We start from the raw sequence: 15,011 nt of genomic DNA on the forward strand, positions 1-15,011 counted from the left end.
TGCTTGGGTAAAAGATCAGGAGCTCACATATTTCCCATCCTTGGAATCAGAAAGACCTCAACTGAGCATGCACAGAAAGGCTCCTCGGGGGTCCAAAAGGGAGAGGATGCCAGACTGTATGTTTTGCTAACTTCCCAGGGATGCTCGTGCTGAATTCCATCTTGGCTAAAGGATGCACGTGCACAGAGGGGAGGACCCTGAGATAAATCAGCTGTAGGGTCAGAGCAAGACAACTGGCCAGAGGAAAACAAAGACCAGGAAGACTGCCCCCTTGTAAATGGTTTAAACTTCCCAAGGTGCGACTCTCTGAACTCACCTGTGAGTCTCTCTGCATGTGTTCTGCTTTTCTAGTACACGTCTTACTTTCCTTTCTACCTTCTGTCTCCTTGGCAATTTTTTTTTTTTTTCCTAGGTAGACAAGAACTGGGGCCCGGAGTCTTAGCCCCAGTCCCTCCTGGTCAAGTGCTTAAGACTTTGTGCTCTCACTGCTGAAACCAAGTTTTCATCCCTGGTCAGGGAACGAAGGTCTCGCTGCAAGCTGCTGCTCTCCACTGTGTCTGTGCAAAATCAATCCTTTAAGATTATATACTCTCTCTCCCACCCTTCACCATCAAACTACTTGAAAGATATTACACACTCCTCTCATTTTCTCATCCTCTTCCACCAGGCATCTTCCACCCTGCCACCAGGCTTTCATACTCACCCTTCTTGAAATTCCATCTGCCAGTGGTCACCGTCACCTCCAAGTCAGTGTACTAACCCATGGCCTTTCCTTGGTCCTCATGTTTATTGCTCTTTCTACAGCTTTTAGCTCAGCTGGTCATGCCTGCCTCATCTCCCCTGGCTTCTGAGGCACCTAATGGTTTCCTACCTTCCTGGCCATTCTTTCTGGTTACTGGAGTGTTGGCAAAACCTCCAGGCAAGAGTGATAAGGTGAGTGTCAATGCCTGATTCAGTCTTCTTGGGTCAAGTGAAACCACTCAATCAGTTATCAGTCCCAGTCCTTTAAAATTTCATAAGAAAGGGCCCATCACTTAGGTTGCTCAGAACAACCTAATGCTAGTGGATAAACATTGAAATTGTCTAGGCACCACTATATAATGGGAACTATTTATCTCTTTATGCTCTCTGAGCACTTGGATAGTATCTAAAAATGTCCACTGGATTTACCACTGGAGGTACCCCTTTTCTATTCATACAATAAATCAGAGCTTAAACTTGAGGTCTTAAAATGGATTGGCTAGAATCCATTTTAGTATATAACTCTGGGAGTTGGTGATGGACAGGGAGGCCTGACGTGCTGCGATTCATGGGGTCGCAAAGAGTCGGACACGACTGAGCGACTGAACTGAACTGAACTATATATATACTTCCCTGGTGGCTCAGAGGGTAAAGTGTCTCCCTGCAATGTGGGAGACCTGGGTTCGATCCCTGGGTTGCGAAGATCCCCTGGAGAAGGAAATGGCAACCCCTCCAGTATTCTTGCCTGGAGAATCCCATGGACAGAGGAGCCTAGTAGGCTACAGTCCATGGGGTCGCAAAGAGTCAGACACGACTGAACAACTTCGTTTCTTTCTTACTATATACACATATAGTACAATCAACAGGTATAATTAAAGTGAGGCTCCTGTGTTAATTACTAACTTTTCCTTACCGGGGAATTGGTGAAAACCAATGGTTGGTTTGTCTGTACAAAGTTTCAGCACTTGGTCCTAATTTATTAATATTTTCTGACCATTATGAAATGAAAGAATTATTTTCTTAGAAGGAAATTATCAGATCATATAGGTTGTGAGCAGATCCTGGTCTCACTTTTTCCTATGTATATAGGAGGTTTTGTTCTATTTTATTCCTATTTTCACTTTGATTTTGATTAGGGACACTTGTGGTATGGTTCCTGGAAAGACCACACACGTGAGATTGGACAAAGCAGGCAACAATCATGATGACATTTCAGCTTAGAACCTTCTTTATTAGGGCATTTTTAATGACAAGCAGATATAAACTTGGCAAGAGCACCTTTCAGAGTCACAGTTCCAGTTATTTTTGTGAGGTCAATAGAAGGTAGAGAACACAGTGGTGGTGGCTTACATCAAAGCAGTGACAATCAAGCTGCTGACTTTATGTTCCATCAAACATCACTAGCACCTCCTCTGCTCCTGTCCTTGGAAGGATGAGAAGTTGGGACTCAGGACCTGACATTAATCTAGACCACAGGCAGCACTTGCTGCCAGAACAGACAAAGCCCCTACCCATACTTGGACAAAATGATAGCTGTATTCTCTGTGCCAAACTGTCTCATCTCCGACCATCTTCTAGATCTTGAAGTATCTGATTCTCCCCGGGCAAAGGCGGACTGGACCTCCAGGAACGCTAGGCTGCCCCACGATGGGTGTTTTCCCCACGTGGAATGCTTCTCCCGAGGCTGACTCCACTGAGGCCACACCAGAGAAGGTGTGGCGCAAGTCGTAGTGTGCCCGGTGCAGCGGCAGGGGAACTGCTACCACGCTTGGCCCCGCCACCACGGAGCCCACGGGCAGGCCAGCTGCAGAAGGCACAGGCACAGCTGCGTCCGGCACAGCACTTGGGGCCCCAGCTTCGGCGCCTTCGGGCTGGGGCTGCGGAATCACAGGCTGGAGGAAAGAGGAGCGTTTCTTTGGGTCAGCTGCCTTTCTCCTCCTTCCAGGGGGAATCCCCACCCAATACTCTCACAGTAATAATTTTTATTTGTAAGGAATCTGGCAAAGAAGAACTACCTAGGTACAAAGGATAGTCATCAGGGTTCAAGGGGTGGGTTAACTGGCTTGCGCCATTCCCTTTCTTACCAGCTGTTTTGGGGTTGGTAGACTTACACTCACGTTTCACGAGCAAAAGAACCCCACCTTACGGCTAACTTTCACCAGCAGCGTCACCCTCTTTTTCATCTACACCTGCAGTTACAGGGAGCTAGCAGGCAGATCTACCCACCTAGTCTCTGCAACTCAGAAAACCACTCCCACACACCCTCTCACTCCCCAGGGATGGCAACTAGAAACATGACCTTGCCAACTGCACCTGGGGGTGGTTCTGCCCTATACGTACCAATTCCTGGAAGGGGAGGGCATGACTGAAACCTTTCATTTACTGATGATTTCACATTCCTGGCACTATCTGTGTTGTGGGGCTCAGAAGAACAGGCAGCTAATGCCCTAATTACTACTGCATGGCAGAAATCCAAAGGGGTCATTGGACTCTGAAAAGCAGGGCGAGTACATCTGTGGGGCCCTTACCTGCGTTTGGAACAGCGTGCAAGTCACTGCGACGTCTTCCCCACCAAGAGCTTTCTGAATGACGGAGCCTTTACAGAAGCCATATTGCTTCCCACAGAAAGAGAGGAGTTATTTCAGCAGGTCCAAAAAGTGGACTTCTCCCCCAGTTCCACTTACACTTAATACATCCAGGGTGAACCGCTGAAATCTTAATTCCTGTCTTTTTGTTTTTAAAAAACGTTTTCCCTAAAGTTTAGGCTTTCTGCTTATATTTTATATAGCATGTAGAAAATACAGAAATGTTTTGGGAGTGAGAGAGCTCACCCATAATCTCAGAAATTGTGGTGACCCAGAAGAACTTCTGTTAACATCTATGTATTTCTTTATTTTTAAATACTATTAGATATCATTTGAAAGTTGACATGATTGTGACTATACCATTTTGGAGACTGTGTTTTTCACATGCTAGAATGATAGCATTCTCTTCTATCATTCATTATTCTTTGAAAGCATAATTTCTGTGACTATAATTTTCTATTTACTAACATGTCATATTTTATTCAACAGTTCCCTCCTGTTGGACATTCAGATGTTTGGGGTCATTTTGAATATGTCATAAATCATCTTTATAGATATATTTTGTCAAACATGTTGACCTCTTTAGGCTAAATTCCTAGAAGTAGACACTGGCTTAAGGACTTAGGTTGCATACCTGAGATATATCTAGAAAATCTACATTTTATACTGCCAGCAGCCTGATATGACTCATATTAGTTAGGAAATAGCCTCTCTAACTCCAGGGGCCTCCAGCAGATGAGAAGATCTGGAGATAGCTCTTAAGCAGGGGAGATGACACCCCAAGGGATGACCTGGCATGACCCAGCCTCACAGGGCATGAGTATTTTGCATTATCTCTTTCCACAGCCCCAAGATATAAACTTGCTCTAAGAATGTTCTGTTCCATGACCAGCTTTGCCTGGCCCGCTCACCTTTTCTGCCAGTAGGTTGCACTTGGTTGGATCTACGACCTCTTTAGCAATACAGTCAGTAGCAGCCACTGCAAACTCCACAGAGACAGAAACTGGAAGAGGCTGATGAAGATATATAAATTTTCGTGAAGCAACATGACAGCATGAGAAAGGCACGGAAGGAGAGCCCAGAGGGAAGTAGTGAGGGCCATGGTACCACGTAGTCCAGGGAGCACCATTCATGTAGACCGCACTGTGTGGCCAGGAAACATGCCCCTGGTGGCTGACACAGGGCTCACATGGGGGCATTGGGTTTTAAGGACTTGCACACAGAAGCTGGGGTTTGGGTGTTTCCTGAAGTAGGTGCAGGTATCCACTGCTCATCCTTCCAGAGCAGAGGTGAGTTTTCAGGCAGAAAGCAGGAACCCAGAGGGCTTACTTGACACTGATCTGGGTAGGAACCCTGCCTCCTGCCAATTTCCGTATTGAGGTTGCACTTTGAGACCCAAGGTTCAGGTTATTCCAAGATGGGATGGGAAAGTAATTAATTTCTCTCCCACATATTTTAGATAGCAGGATCAAATGAAAAAGATAACTGGAAGTGCAGAAGATATTTATGCTTTTCTATCTCATTGTTCTTGGAGCATAAGGACACTTAAAATAATAAAATATCTCTAATTTGTTATAGTCTGGGGTAGAGGTTCTAGAATCACATATATCCTGGTTAATAGAATTACTACCTACAGTGTATTTCCAAGTATGCCATGGCTGGCATCCAGAATACCAGTTTTGTTTTTTTTTAATATTAGAATTATATTGTGTTTAAATGTGCTAACCTAACCACAGGACAATTAGTTGTTGTTGTTTTTCAGTGATTCCACAGCATTTTAAGATTCTGCCATTATATATAAGTATGCCCATGCCTTTGTAAGTATCAATAACAAGAGTTGATACTTACAAGAGCAGATGTTCAGTGGTGATAGGTGATGGTGATGTGGAGACCCATGAATTTACAGTGTGTGCTTCTCGATAAAATGGGAACTCCCACCCTGGTGTTAACTAAACCCGAGGAACACAGCCTGAACAGACACGCAGACTCTGACTATTTTATTTTGAAGCGGCTTAGGTGGGGGGTGCGGTGAGGGCGCTCTGGGTCCAGGACACTTAGGACCCTTTCTTTCCCTTTCTCCCACCACCCTCCTTGACTTCCTGTGACTGCCCCTGCTCCCTCCCTCACACTTGCTTCACCACGTTCACACCCCAAAGTGCCACCAACCTGCCCGACCTGTCAGCAGGGTCTCAGTCTTACCACAAATTGAGCCCGAGAAATTTCCACCAGCTGAAAGTAGGAGCCGTTATTCTGGGCATTGAAGGTAGCCAGCGCGACCTCTGCTGCGTGCACCACCCGGCTGTTGTTGAGCGGGGCCAGCAGGGGGCAGTCTGGGCACAACTTGCGCACGTCCTCGGCGGAATCTGCGCACAGAAGTAACCTGGTTCGGGCCTGGAATTCTCAGCGGCATTTGTCGCCGCTCTGCTTATTTGAGAAGGGGGGCAGGAGGAGAAGGGGACGACCGAGGATGAGATGGCTGGATGGCATCATGGACTCGATGGACGTGAGTCTGAGTGAACTCTGGGTGAGGGACAGGGAGGCCTGGCGTGCTACGATTCATGGGGCCGCAAAGAGTCGGACACGACTGAGCGACTAAACTGAACTGAACTGAAGACAGGTGCCAAACAGTTACAGGCTGATTCTCTGCATCTTACTTAAACCCTCGGGTGGCCCCTGGCGTGCTGGCATTTTTGCAGGAGCTCCTCTCACCAAGGGGCGATTTTCAACCTCTGAGCTGAACAATTCCTTAAAAAACAGTTTTAAAACCCCCAAACTCAGGAAATTTGGCTTCCCCTTGTCATCACCAATAAAGTGGCTAGATCTGCTTCTGTTAAAACCAATTCAGGTCCCTTCCTCACTCTCTCTACCGGGTAACAGTAATAAGAATAGTCAGCTCTACCTGGACTGGAATCACATTTTGTAAACAGCACGGAAAACTGGCCATCTTGTTTCAGCACGTGGATATCGCAGTCTCCTTCCACCGCCTGGAGAAAAAAACCCACAGTGAGGGCCCCAGAGGGTTGACCTTCACTTCTCAAGGTGGAAGATAGGAGGAGGGGGGAAGAGGGCGTGGTCCCTCAGGCGTGGATGTCAAAGGTGAGCCACACAAAATCTCCTTCACTTGGTGATATTGAAACAGGACAGTGTCTGGTTTTACAGAGGTTGCGGGGGAGGCGTGGGGGGGGGCAGGGTGCAACAAAAAGGAGAATTGTAAAAAATCGGCGCTAGGGAAGGCGCCATTGACTGGCAGTTTTAGTTGGGGCACCACCCCGCCCCACCCCCGCATTTGCCGGGAGAGGGCCACTCACGTGCTCCGTCTGCTGCCTCACGCTGCAGTTCGCCAGGGGCGTGGGGTCCAGTACGTGGCAGGTGGTTTCCAGGGTATCTATCTCAATGTCATACACCTCTCCCGTGGGCCGCTGTGGAGACAGAGGATGAAGAGGTGAGCCTGAGCCTGCTAAGCGGGTCCACGGGTGAGCCCCCACTGGGTGCCAACACACCCATTGTTGGAAGGGTAAGAAAGAAGTGCGCATGGGCTTGGACAGGTTGATGGAACCACAGTCATCGCTCTCAGATGTAATTGGAAGGCAAAAATGACTGTCGGTGCTTACCCTTCAAGTGGTACTTTGAAAAAGTCAGTTTGGGATTTTTCTCAGTCGAGCAGCAAAGTAAGGTGGTGTAGGATAATAATTTACTGTCTCTCCTTTATCTTCTCCATCCCTCCCTCTACTTCTTCCTTCCTTCCTTCCTTCCTTCTCAACACCTACTTTCCTTCCTTCCCCATTTTCTTTTCCTTCCTAAAGGAAAAGCTGTCGTCTGTGGCTTTTTGTCTTGTAGATGCCTGGATGCAAAGCTGGGGTTCCCTACTGTCCCCTGCTGGTAGTAAGGGGGAAGCGTGATCCTTCCTCTGCGGGCGGAAGCAGTGTGTCTGTCCTTCACTTGCACAGAGGAAAGGCGTAGTGGGTAAGGCAGTGACAGGGGAGCTTGGATGATTCCTTGGAGTTTTCCCTGCCAGTTCACCTGTTTCTGCATCCTTTCTTCAAAGACCAGAAAGTCCAGAAGGTACGCATATACCTATTTTTTTCTTTCAGCCCAACTCTGCTTGCCTCTCATTTCTGTTGTGCCTGATTCACTAGTACCTGAAACCTCAGAATCTCCTTTCCTGTTTTATATTGTGCAGATGTGCCCAAATTAACTTCCTGAAAACACTCAGAGCTAGTGAATAGGAGCCGGGCACTCCTGCGGTTCTCATACCCTGCTGTAAGTGAAAATTGCAACGTTGTTCTTTCTTTCCTTCAAATATGCAGGTTGTGTGTTACTTCCCCTGAACTGATCATTGCTTCCTCTGAACCACCACTGTACTTCACTATTGCAGAACTCCTAAACTCCATCCGGGACAATCCTTATTTCAATTATTTTGTCCCATTGTAAGATCAGAGGTCTGTGAGTCAGTCCAGACGTCCTGAGGTTTGCCTTATTTTCCTTCCTAGATTGTGAATCTTCTGTGGCACTAATTATGTCTTTCTCATCTTTGTGTTAGGTTGAATCATTAAAATGCCAATATCTGACTGCTTTTAATATACAAAGCTGGCTATTTCATATGATTCAACTTAGCATCCCCCATAGCACCTGACACTGGTGCTTGTCCTGGAAGACTTGTAATTAGCATAGGCTGAAAGAATTATCCTTCATCAGCTGTAAAATCTAATTTCAAAATAGGCAATAGACGGATGCCTTTTCCCCACCTCTCCAAATCACTCAGCTGACCTCCAAGGCACATTTCCCAGTTTGATCATTGTCACCAGCTTCAGACTGCATTGCTTTCTCCTCCAGCATATGAGGAGGTGAATCCTTTCATGCCAAGATTTCTCACTGGGATGTGGGTACCTTTCTTGGGAAAGCAGCTTGTGTAGAGGAAGGAATACAGTACTGAAATAAAATCCTTGCCTGATGCTTACTATTTTATGACCTTGGGTAAAAAAAAAAATGCCCTAAATATGTCAGAGCCTTGGTTATCTCTTATGTAAGACAAGGACAGTACCCCCACAGAACTGGGGACACAGCTGGGAAGGGATTACAGAGATGAACTATATGAAAGGGCCTGGCACATAGTAGGCACTTAAAAAATGCGCGCTTCATTCACACTCAGTCTTTATGCAGAGAAACAGAAACAAAGAAAAAGAAATGTTTTCCAGCCAGTAGTAGTTTGGCAGCCAGAATCCTTTCTCTGGTGCTAGTTTTTCTAGAAGGTCGCACTTTCTACTTGTGACCTTCAAAATTCCACTTGAAGCCTCGTCCTCTCCTTACACTTCCTGCTCCCATCCAGCACCCTCCTGGAGACCCTGACCACAGTACAGAATGTCTCCTCTCTTCCTTCGGCCTGCCCTCTCCCTCCCTCCTTGGAGGAATCAGGGCATTTTCGCTATGCAGTTTCCTTTGTTCTGGGAGGCAGGCTCTCAGAGACACCCGGCTGAGCCTCCCACGCCAGCCTGCCCCACCTGGCAGGGCAGGTTCACTTACCCTCGGCCACACCTTCACACTGTCAATCCGGTTCAAGGTGTGTTTGTAGCCCCGAGGAAGGTGCTTGTTGATGTAGTCCACGGCCGCCAAGGCTGCTTGCTCTGTGTCTGGGTCATCACAGGCCGGTTCTTTATAACCTGCAATCGGGTCAAGCGGGATCGAGCGGCAGCTACAGAGCTGAGCCAGGCAAAAGAGCAGAACGAAGGATTTCATGGTGGCTTCAGAGAGGCCCCGGTGTGTCAGCAGGCAGGCAGCTGGAGGCTTCCGGACCAACCCAGGTGCTCTGCCTGGTGGAGTGTCGAAAGGCTTTATTTATATGTTGGAGCCTGCGGAAGGATTGCGTAAGGATATGGGATGATTTCTGTTCTGGTTCCAAAAAAAAAGCCCCCTGCAAACATCAGTCCTGGAAAAGCAAACAGGTTATGACATCGCTGGCCCCCAAGAAATCTGCCAAAGTCAATGCTGCTTAGGGGCCGGTGTGGGCAGGTTGGGGGGTGGGCTGGGGAGATGCTCCAGAGTTGGCCTGGAACATGGTAACAGCAGCAAAGAGGGGAGGCAGCTGAGAGGACGAGGTGAGCACCAAGGTGACGAGGGGCTGGCATAGTCGGCCCTGGAGCGCTGTGATTCTGGCAGCAGAGAGAGTGCCCTCCATTGGGAGCTGAGGGCAACATGGGGTCCATGTTGGGAAAGTAGGGATGCTCAGCAATTTACTAAAATCTTCACATGTCAGGGACAATTACCTTCTTCTGGAGGGAGAACAAGGCCCACAGATGTAGCAAAGGTACCAATGATTTGGAGTGAAGAGGGAGAGTTAAGGGATCTTGGATAAGAGCTTGGATAAGATCCTTAGAGAAAAGAAGAAAGGAAGGGAGAGATTTCTGCCTGGAGTGGGGAATGGGGAGAGAGCCCTTCCTCCCTGAAGCAGAGCCCAGAGGGCTATGGCCTGCAGAGCTTCCCCACTGCCACTTCCCCTTTTCTCCAGACCAGACTGCCAACACACTGCAAAAATGCACCCTGACCTGGGTTCCCTGGGTGGCTGAGTGTGATTGGCACCAGTGACCAAGTGCCACCAGTGACCCCGTGCTCCTGTGGCCTGTGCCCTCAGCCAGTAGATGAGTGCAGCAGAGAGGAGCCTTGGTCCAATAGCCATTCACTTGGCAGACCTCTGGCTTTGAATTCTGCACTGCAGGCTGAGACGCTGTGAGGACATTAAGAACACAGATGCCTCCTTAGGGTCCTTTGGAGCATTAGCAGAACTAGAGTGAATCTTGGTGGCCAGAGCACGAGGTCACAATATCGGCTCAGACACTGCCTCTCAGTTGTGGCCCATGATGATCTCAGGTGTGACCTCCAAGGAGAGGTGGTCAGGATAGCGAGAGCCTTGGAAAATATCATCCGAGGTTTAGTTTGGTTTAGCCTGGAACAAAGAAGCCCGAAACATGGAAACCAACACGTTTTCCAAATATTTAGAGGTTATCATTACGTGGGGGTGGACTTGCTCTGTTGTTTGCTATTGCTTCAGAGAACAAAACTTGGTTTAAAAGTGTGGGGGGTGTGTTCTGTAGAGAAGCTTAATAATATTGACTTCCTGTAAGGAGGGAGATAAGCAGCGGGGGGAGCCTGTGATGGGTAGAGAAGGTAGTAGGCAGTGTAAGCACGGTTTTCACATTTGCTCCCAGCTGTTCACACACAGACCCTTAATTCCAGAGGCTCAGAAGGTGTGGTCAAGACCCCAGGTTCTCTGGTCATCCATCAGGATGAGCCTCGGAACTGGGGGACTTTCCATCAGCCTTGTGCCCCATTGCCTCCAGGGCCTTGACTCATGAGAAACTTTTTGCAGATGCTCTGCTTTTCTTTTAAAATGCAAAATATGGTCATTACTAAAAATTTGAAAATCACAAAAAATATGTGCAGTGAGTACATGTTTCACATGTCATAAGCTCAAGTGTCTACAATATAATTTTATTTTCCATAACACAATTGGATTTCTGACTCTGAGCTTTCTTTCATGAAAATGGAGTCTACTCACTTCCAGGCAACTCAGCTTTCCAGGTACTTGGATTGAAACCCGGTCCAATTTAGGTTTGCCATTATGCTTCTTCTGATGAAGTTAGAAGAAAGCCTGAAGTGCAGAGGGGGAGATTTATGCAAATACTGATTTTGTCAAGGTCAAGAGGTATCTACTTTTGCCTTGGCATCTTCTGCCAGGTAGCCTGTCTCATGTGGTCTTCAGACAAATGCACTCTTGAGCTAATGGCCTGCTTTCCTCCATCTAATCCGTAGAAAGACAGCCCTCCCACATCCTATGATCAGGGGTCATATCATCAAAACTGTGGCACCCTTTCTAGCCCACAGGCCTTTTCTTAGCTGGGAGCTACCCCCTTCTTTTTATTTTTTTGGTCACACCTCGCAACATGCGGAACTTCCCAGATCAGGGATAGAATCCATGCCCCATGCAATGGAAGCATAGACTCCACTGAACAACCACAGAAGTCCCAGAGCCACCCGCCTCTTTAAGCTTAGGAGAATTTGTCTGCTTGCCCTCCCAGGCTGTGGGGGCTTCCTGAGGCTGACTCAAACTTGTCTGTTTAGACTTTGCTGTCATAGCCCACCGGCCCCCACCCCCCGCTGCCCTAGGGCAGCCCTGCTACTCAGGGGGCTTCTCCCTGCCATGTGGTATCTCACTGTGCTACCTGTGTGTCCCCTCCCCTCCCTATCCCTGCAGTGAGGTTCCAGGCTCTTCTGGAGGGTCTTCTCCAGGACTCCCACACTGTTCTGGGGGTGGTTCTATTGCCATCCCAACCTGAGGGTAGAAGGAGAAAAAAAAAGTTCTCTCTGATCATCCTGTCTGACCATTTCTGTCTTATACTTGGCACATTTCTTTTGATATCTTTGTTCTTGGATCTTTCATGGGTGACGGTTTCTAAAGCCCCAGGTATTGTCCTGTTTTGCTGATGCTAGAAAAACAAAGCATGTGGTAAAGAGCAATTAATATCTCAGCTGTCATCCTAACACAGATAAACACTGAAACAAAATTCACCCACAGTCTCATCACCCAGAGATCAACAGTGTTAATGTTTTGGTGTATTTGCATCTTATTTTAATATAATTCAGTGTAATATAATCATACTTATATACAGCTTAGTATTCTTTTTTCATTTAACATTATAACTTGAATATTTCTTCAGGTTATTAAATACTTTAAATCTGCTTATAATGACTACCTATGATTCTGTTGTATCATAATCTATTTTACCATTCTCTTATTGTTGTGTATTTAGTTTGTTTTCAATCGAGAACTCTCATATACAAAGTCGTAATGAACTTTTAATTCAGGAATCTTTGACTTTCTAGTTATTTTTATGCAAGATAGAGATTTATTAGTGAATCATTGATTTTAGAACATCTTAATTTCTGTGGCCAAATTGCCTGTCAGAAATTTCTACATTAATTTCTATCCCTACCATTTAACTGGTGTATTTTATGAATATCTTTGGTTTTAGCTCAACTATTCTATATGTCTAATGCTTATAAACTAAAATAGCTTTGGTGTCAAGCTGAATAAAAAGGTCTCAATTTTTTTCAGTTGGAAAACGAAAGATTACCATTTACTTACTGAAAATGAAGGAGACACTAGAGGATCTTTTGATATGTTTTCCAAGAAAACTGTGACAAAGGATGCCCAAGGGAGGCTCTAAGTATTTCACCGTGCCTGGCGACATCACTTTCAAACTCTGAAAGATTTTCACACAACAAATGCATATATCCATCCTTGAGTGATCTTGGGTAAGTTTCACCTACCTAGCTCTAGCATATCAAGAGGAGATAAGCATTTACTCCATTTTCTGGTCATGCGTCTCATTACTTTAATGACTTCTCTTTGCATTTTTCTTTGAGGCCCAGGTCTGCAATAAAACAATGTCTAGTAGCACAATGAGGATCTCAGGAACTTGTTAGAGCTGGTTGGGAAGAGCAGTCCCAAAGATCCAAGGAGCAGAAGAGGACCAACAACCACCAGGAGATGGCAGCAGGGTGCTAAGCAGTGCTTGGTGTGTGGAGTTCACGGGCTGATGGCGGAATTCCAAGATGGAAGCTAGGGTTGGCACCAGCTGCTCTGCGTTTGTGAGTAGGGCTGTCCACTAGGGCGGCGATGTGTTCAAATTTCTCCAAAGCAGAATTCAGCCTTGAGAGTTGTTAGCTGGGAGTCAGATAAGGATGGTGGCAAGTGCAGAGTCAGAGTTGCTGGGGGTTGGTTCTGTTTGGGCCCTGCCAGCAGACAGGAATCTTGGAGGGGAAAGATAGAGCTAGAAGGGGGTGAAATATCAAGTCAGGCAGTGAGGGCTCAGGTGAGAGCTAGTGACATGAACAAGTGCACGTCAGCAAAAGCCAGCAGAACCATTGGTTTTCACAGGGAGGAAGTGGCAGTGGTTGGTGTTTAAATTGTTGGGCCAGATTCTTGGCTCTGCCCTTTCTGGTACTTAAAGGGCCTAGGTCCTAAGAAGCCCAGTAGTGATTTCTGATTAGCCAGGTATTTCTTCATCCTTATGGGTATTTACTGAAAACCTACTATCTGTGATGTCAGGTGCCTGTAAGCAGAGTGATGAGAAAACAGTCTGCACTAAAGGAGCTTACCTTGACTCCCTTGGTCCAGCAACATCTGATCAGCCAAGAGCTGTAAGTTATATGAGATGATTGTGTTGTATGTCCTAGGGAGACAGATTGGGGTTTATATCTCCAGTGTAAAACCCTTGATCAATAAAATGCAAATTGCCCTTCTCCAAGGACCCACCAGGCTTCTTTTCTTTTTTTTTTTTTAATTTTTATTTATTTATTTATTTATATTTATCTGCATGGGATGTGGGGCTTAATTCCCTAACCAAGGATCTAACCTGTACCCCTCGGCACTGGAAGTATGGAGCTTCAACCTCAGGACCACCAGGGGAGTCCCCCACAAGGTTTCTTGTGAAGATAATGGAGCCCTAGTTGCCCTGAAAGTTATTTAGAAGAGACTTTTGCTTTCAGGGCTGATGCACCAAAGTTGGGAGACACTGGCTTGAGCACAGTTTGGCAAAATAGATTAAACCCCAGTGACCACAGGTGATTATTTCCTTCTTTAGGTGGAGAAAGGGCTCAGCAAGCGCCCCCACCCCCACCCCCCCTGCCTAATCCTGCTCATAACCGTGATCTGGCTCAAAAATCTAATCCATGGAAAGAAATGCTTGCTTTGAGGGTCACACCTCCTTAAGTTATGTGCCTTCATCCTGTACTTTGGTGGATCCCAGTCCTGACCCTGAGGAAGAGGCAGAATCTAAACCCAGAATAGAAAAAAATGTTTGTATTTCATCAAGTCTCTCAAGTATAGTGTTTTTCTTTCTATTTAGCTATTGATATTCTGTATGAAATCAGCCTCAAGAACTCAGTGACACTTGTCTTTGGCTTTCATTATCACATAGGAAGCTATGGGGAACCTTCTATTTTCTTCTGTTTAGAAGAAGACTTACTATCATGCACTGCTTAGTGTGGCCTTGATACCCGCTCCAACGTTCTGTCTCATGAAAGAGAATCATTTAGGATTAAAGAAAGAATGGGGAGATTTGGACTTTCTGAAGCTGTACCAGCGTCCCCTCAGAAAACAACATCATCATCAGAGCAAATGATATTGATTCCTTATTTTGTAAAAGGCTTTGTGCTTTTCTTTTTTCATAACTGCCTGAGAGTTGTACTGTTCTCATCTTCCATCCTTTATAGAGTAACAGAGGTTTGGAGATGTTCAGAAACCTGCCCATATCACACAGTGGTGGACCCTGGCTTTACTCCAATTGCTTTTCTCTATTAACCTCAAACCAAAAGAATATAGGGCCCCCAAAAAACTGAGGAGGTTGGCTCCTAAACATTGCCTAAAAGTGAATAAATCATTATTCCTAGCAATAGGAAACATGGCTGTATGCCATATTTGAAGAAACGCAAAAGATATAGAAAAATGTATTGTGTGGTTAACAATTAAAAGAAGGAAAAAAAATTAGTTTATCCACCTCATTTCAGTCATGGAAAATAGCTAAAAATCGATTTTGCAGAAGAGACTTTCACCTCTTGACTTCAGTTGTTTTTGAAACTATCTCTAACTCCAGTTTAGGAGGTAAATAAAAGGTAAATGATTACATTATT

The 15,011-nt window shown here is 46.1% G+C and overlaps 1 protein-coding gene across 1 annotated transcript; it reads right to left on the bottom strand.

Moving 5' to 3' along the window:
• Positions 1–2,315: 2,315 nt before the first annotated feature.
• AHSG (alpha 2-HS glycoprotein) lies at positions 2,316–9,059 on the bottom strand. Its single transcript, XM_052647470.1, has 7 exons — positions 8,847–9,059; positions 6,635–6,745; positions 6,226–6,310; positions 5,526–5,689; positions 4,238–4,339; positions 3,270–3,356; positions 2,316–2,633 (listed from the first exon to the last, which is right to left on the bottom strand). Exons 1-7 carry the CDS (start codon positions 9,057–9,059, stop codon positions 2,316–2,318), a joined length of 1,080 nt encoding a protein of 359 aa, XP_052503430.1.
• Positions 9,060–15,011: the final 5,952 nt, after the last annotated feature.

The sequence above is a fragment of the Budorcas taxicolor genome, chromosome 1 (genome assembly GCF_023091745.1).
Source record: "Budorcas taxicolor isolate Tak-1 chromosome 1, Takin1.1, whole genome shotgun sequence".
In the NCBI taxonomy this organism is placed as follows: Eukaryota; Metazoa; Chordata; class Mammalia; order Artiodactyla; family Bovidae; genus Budorcas; species Budorcas taxicolor.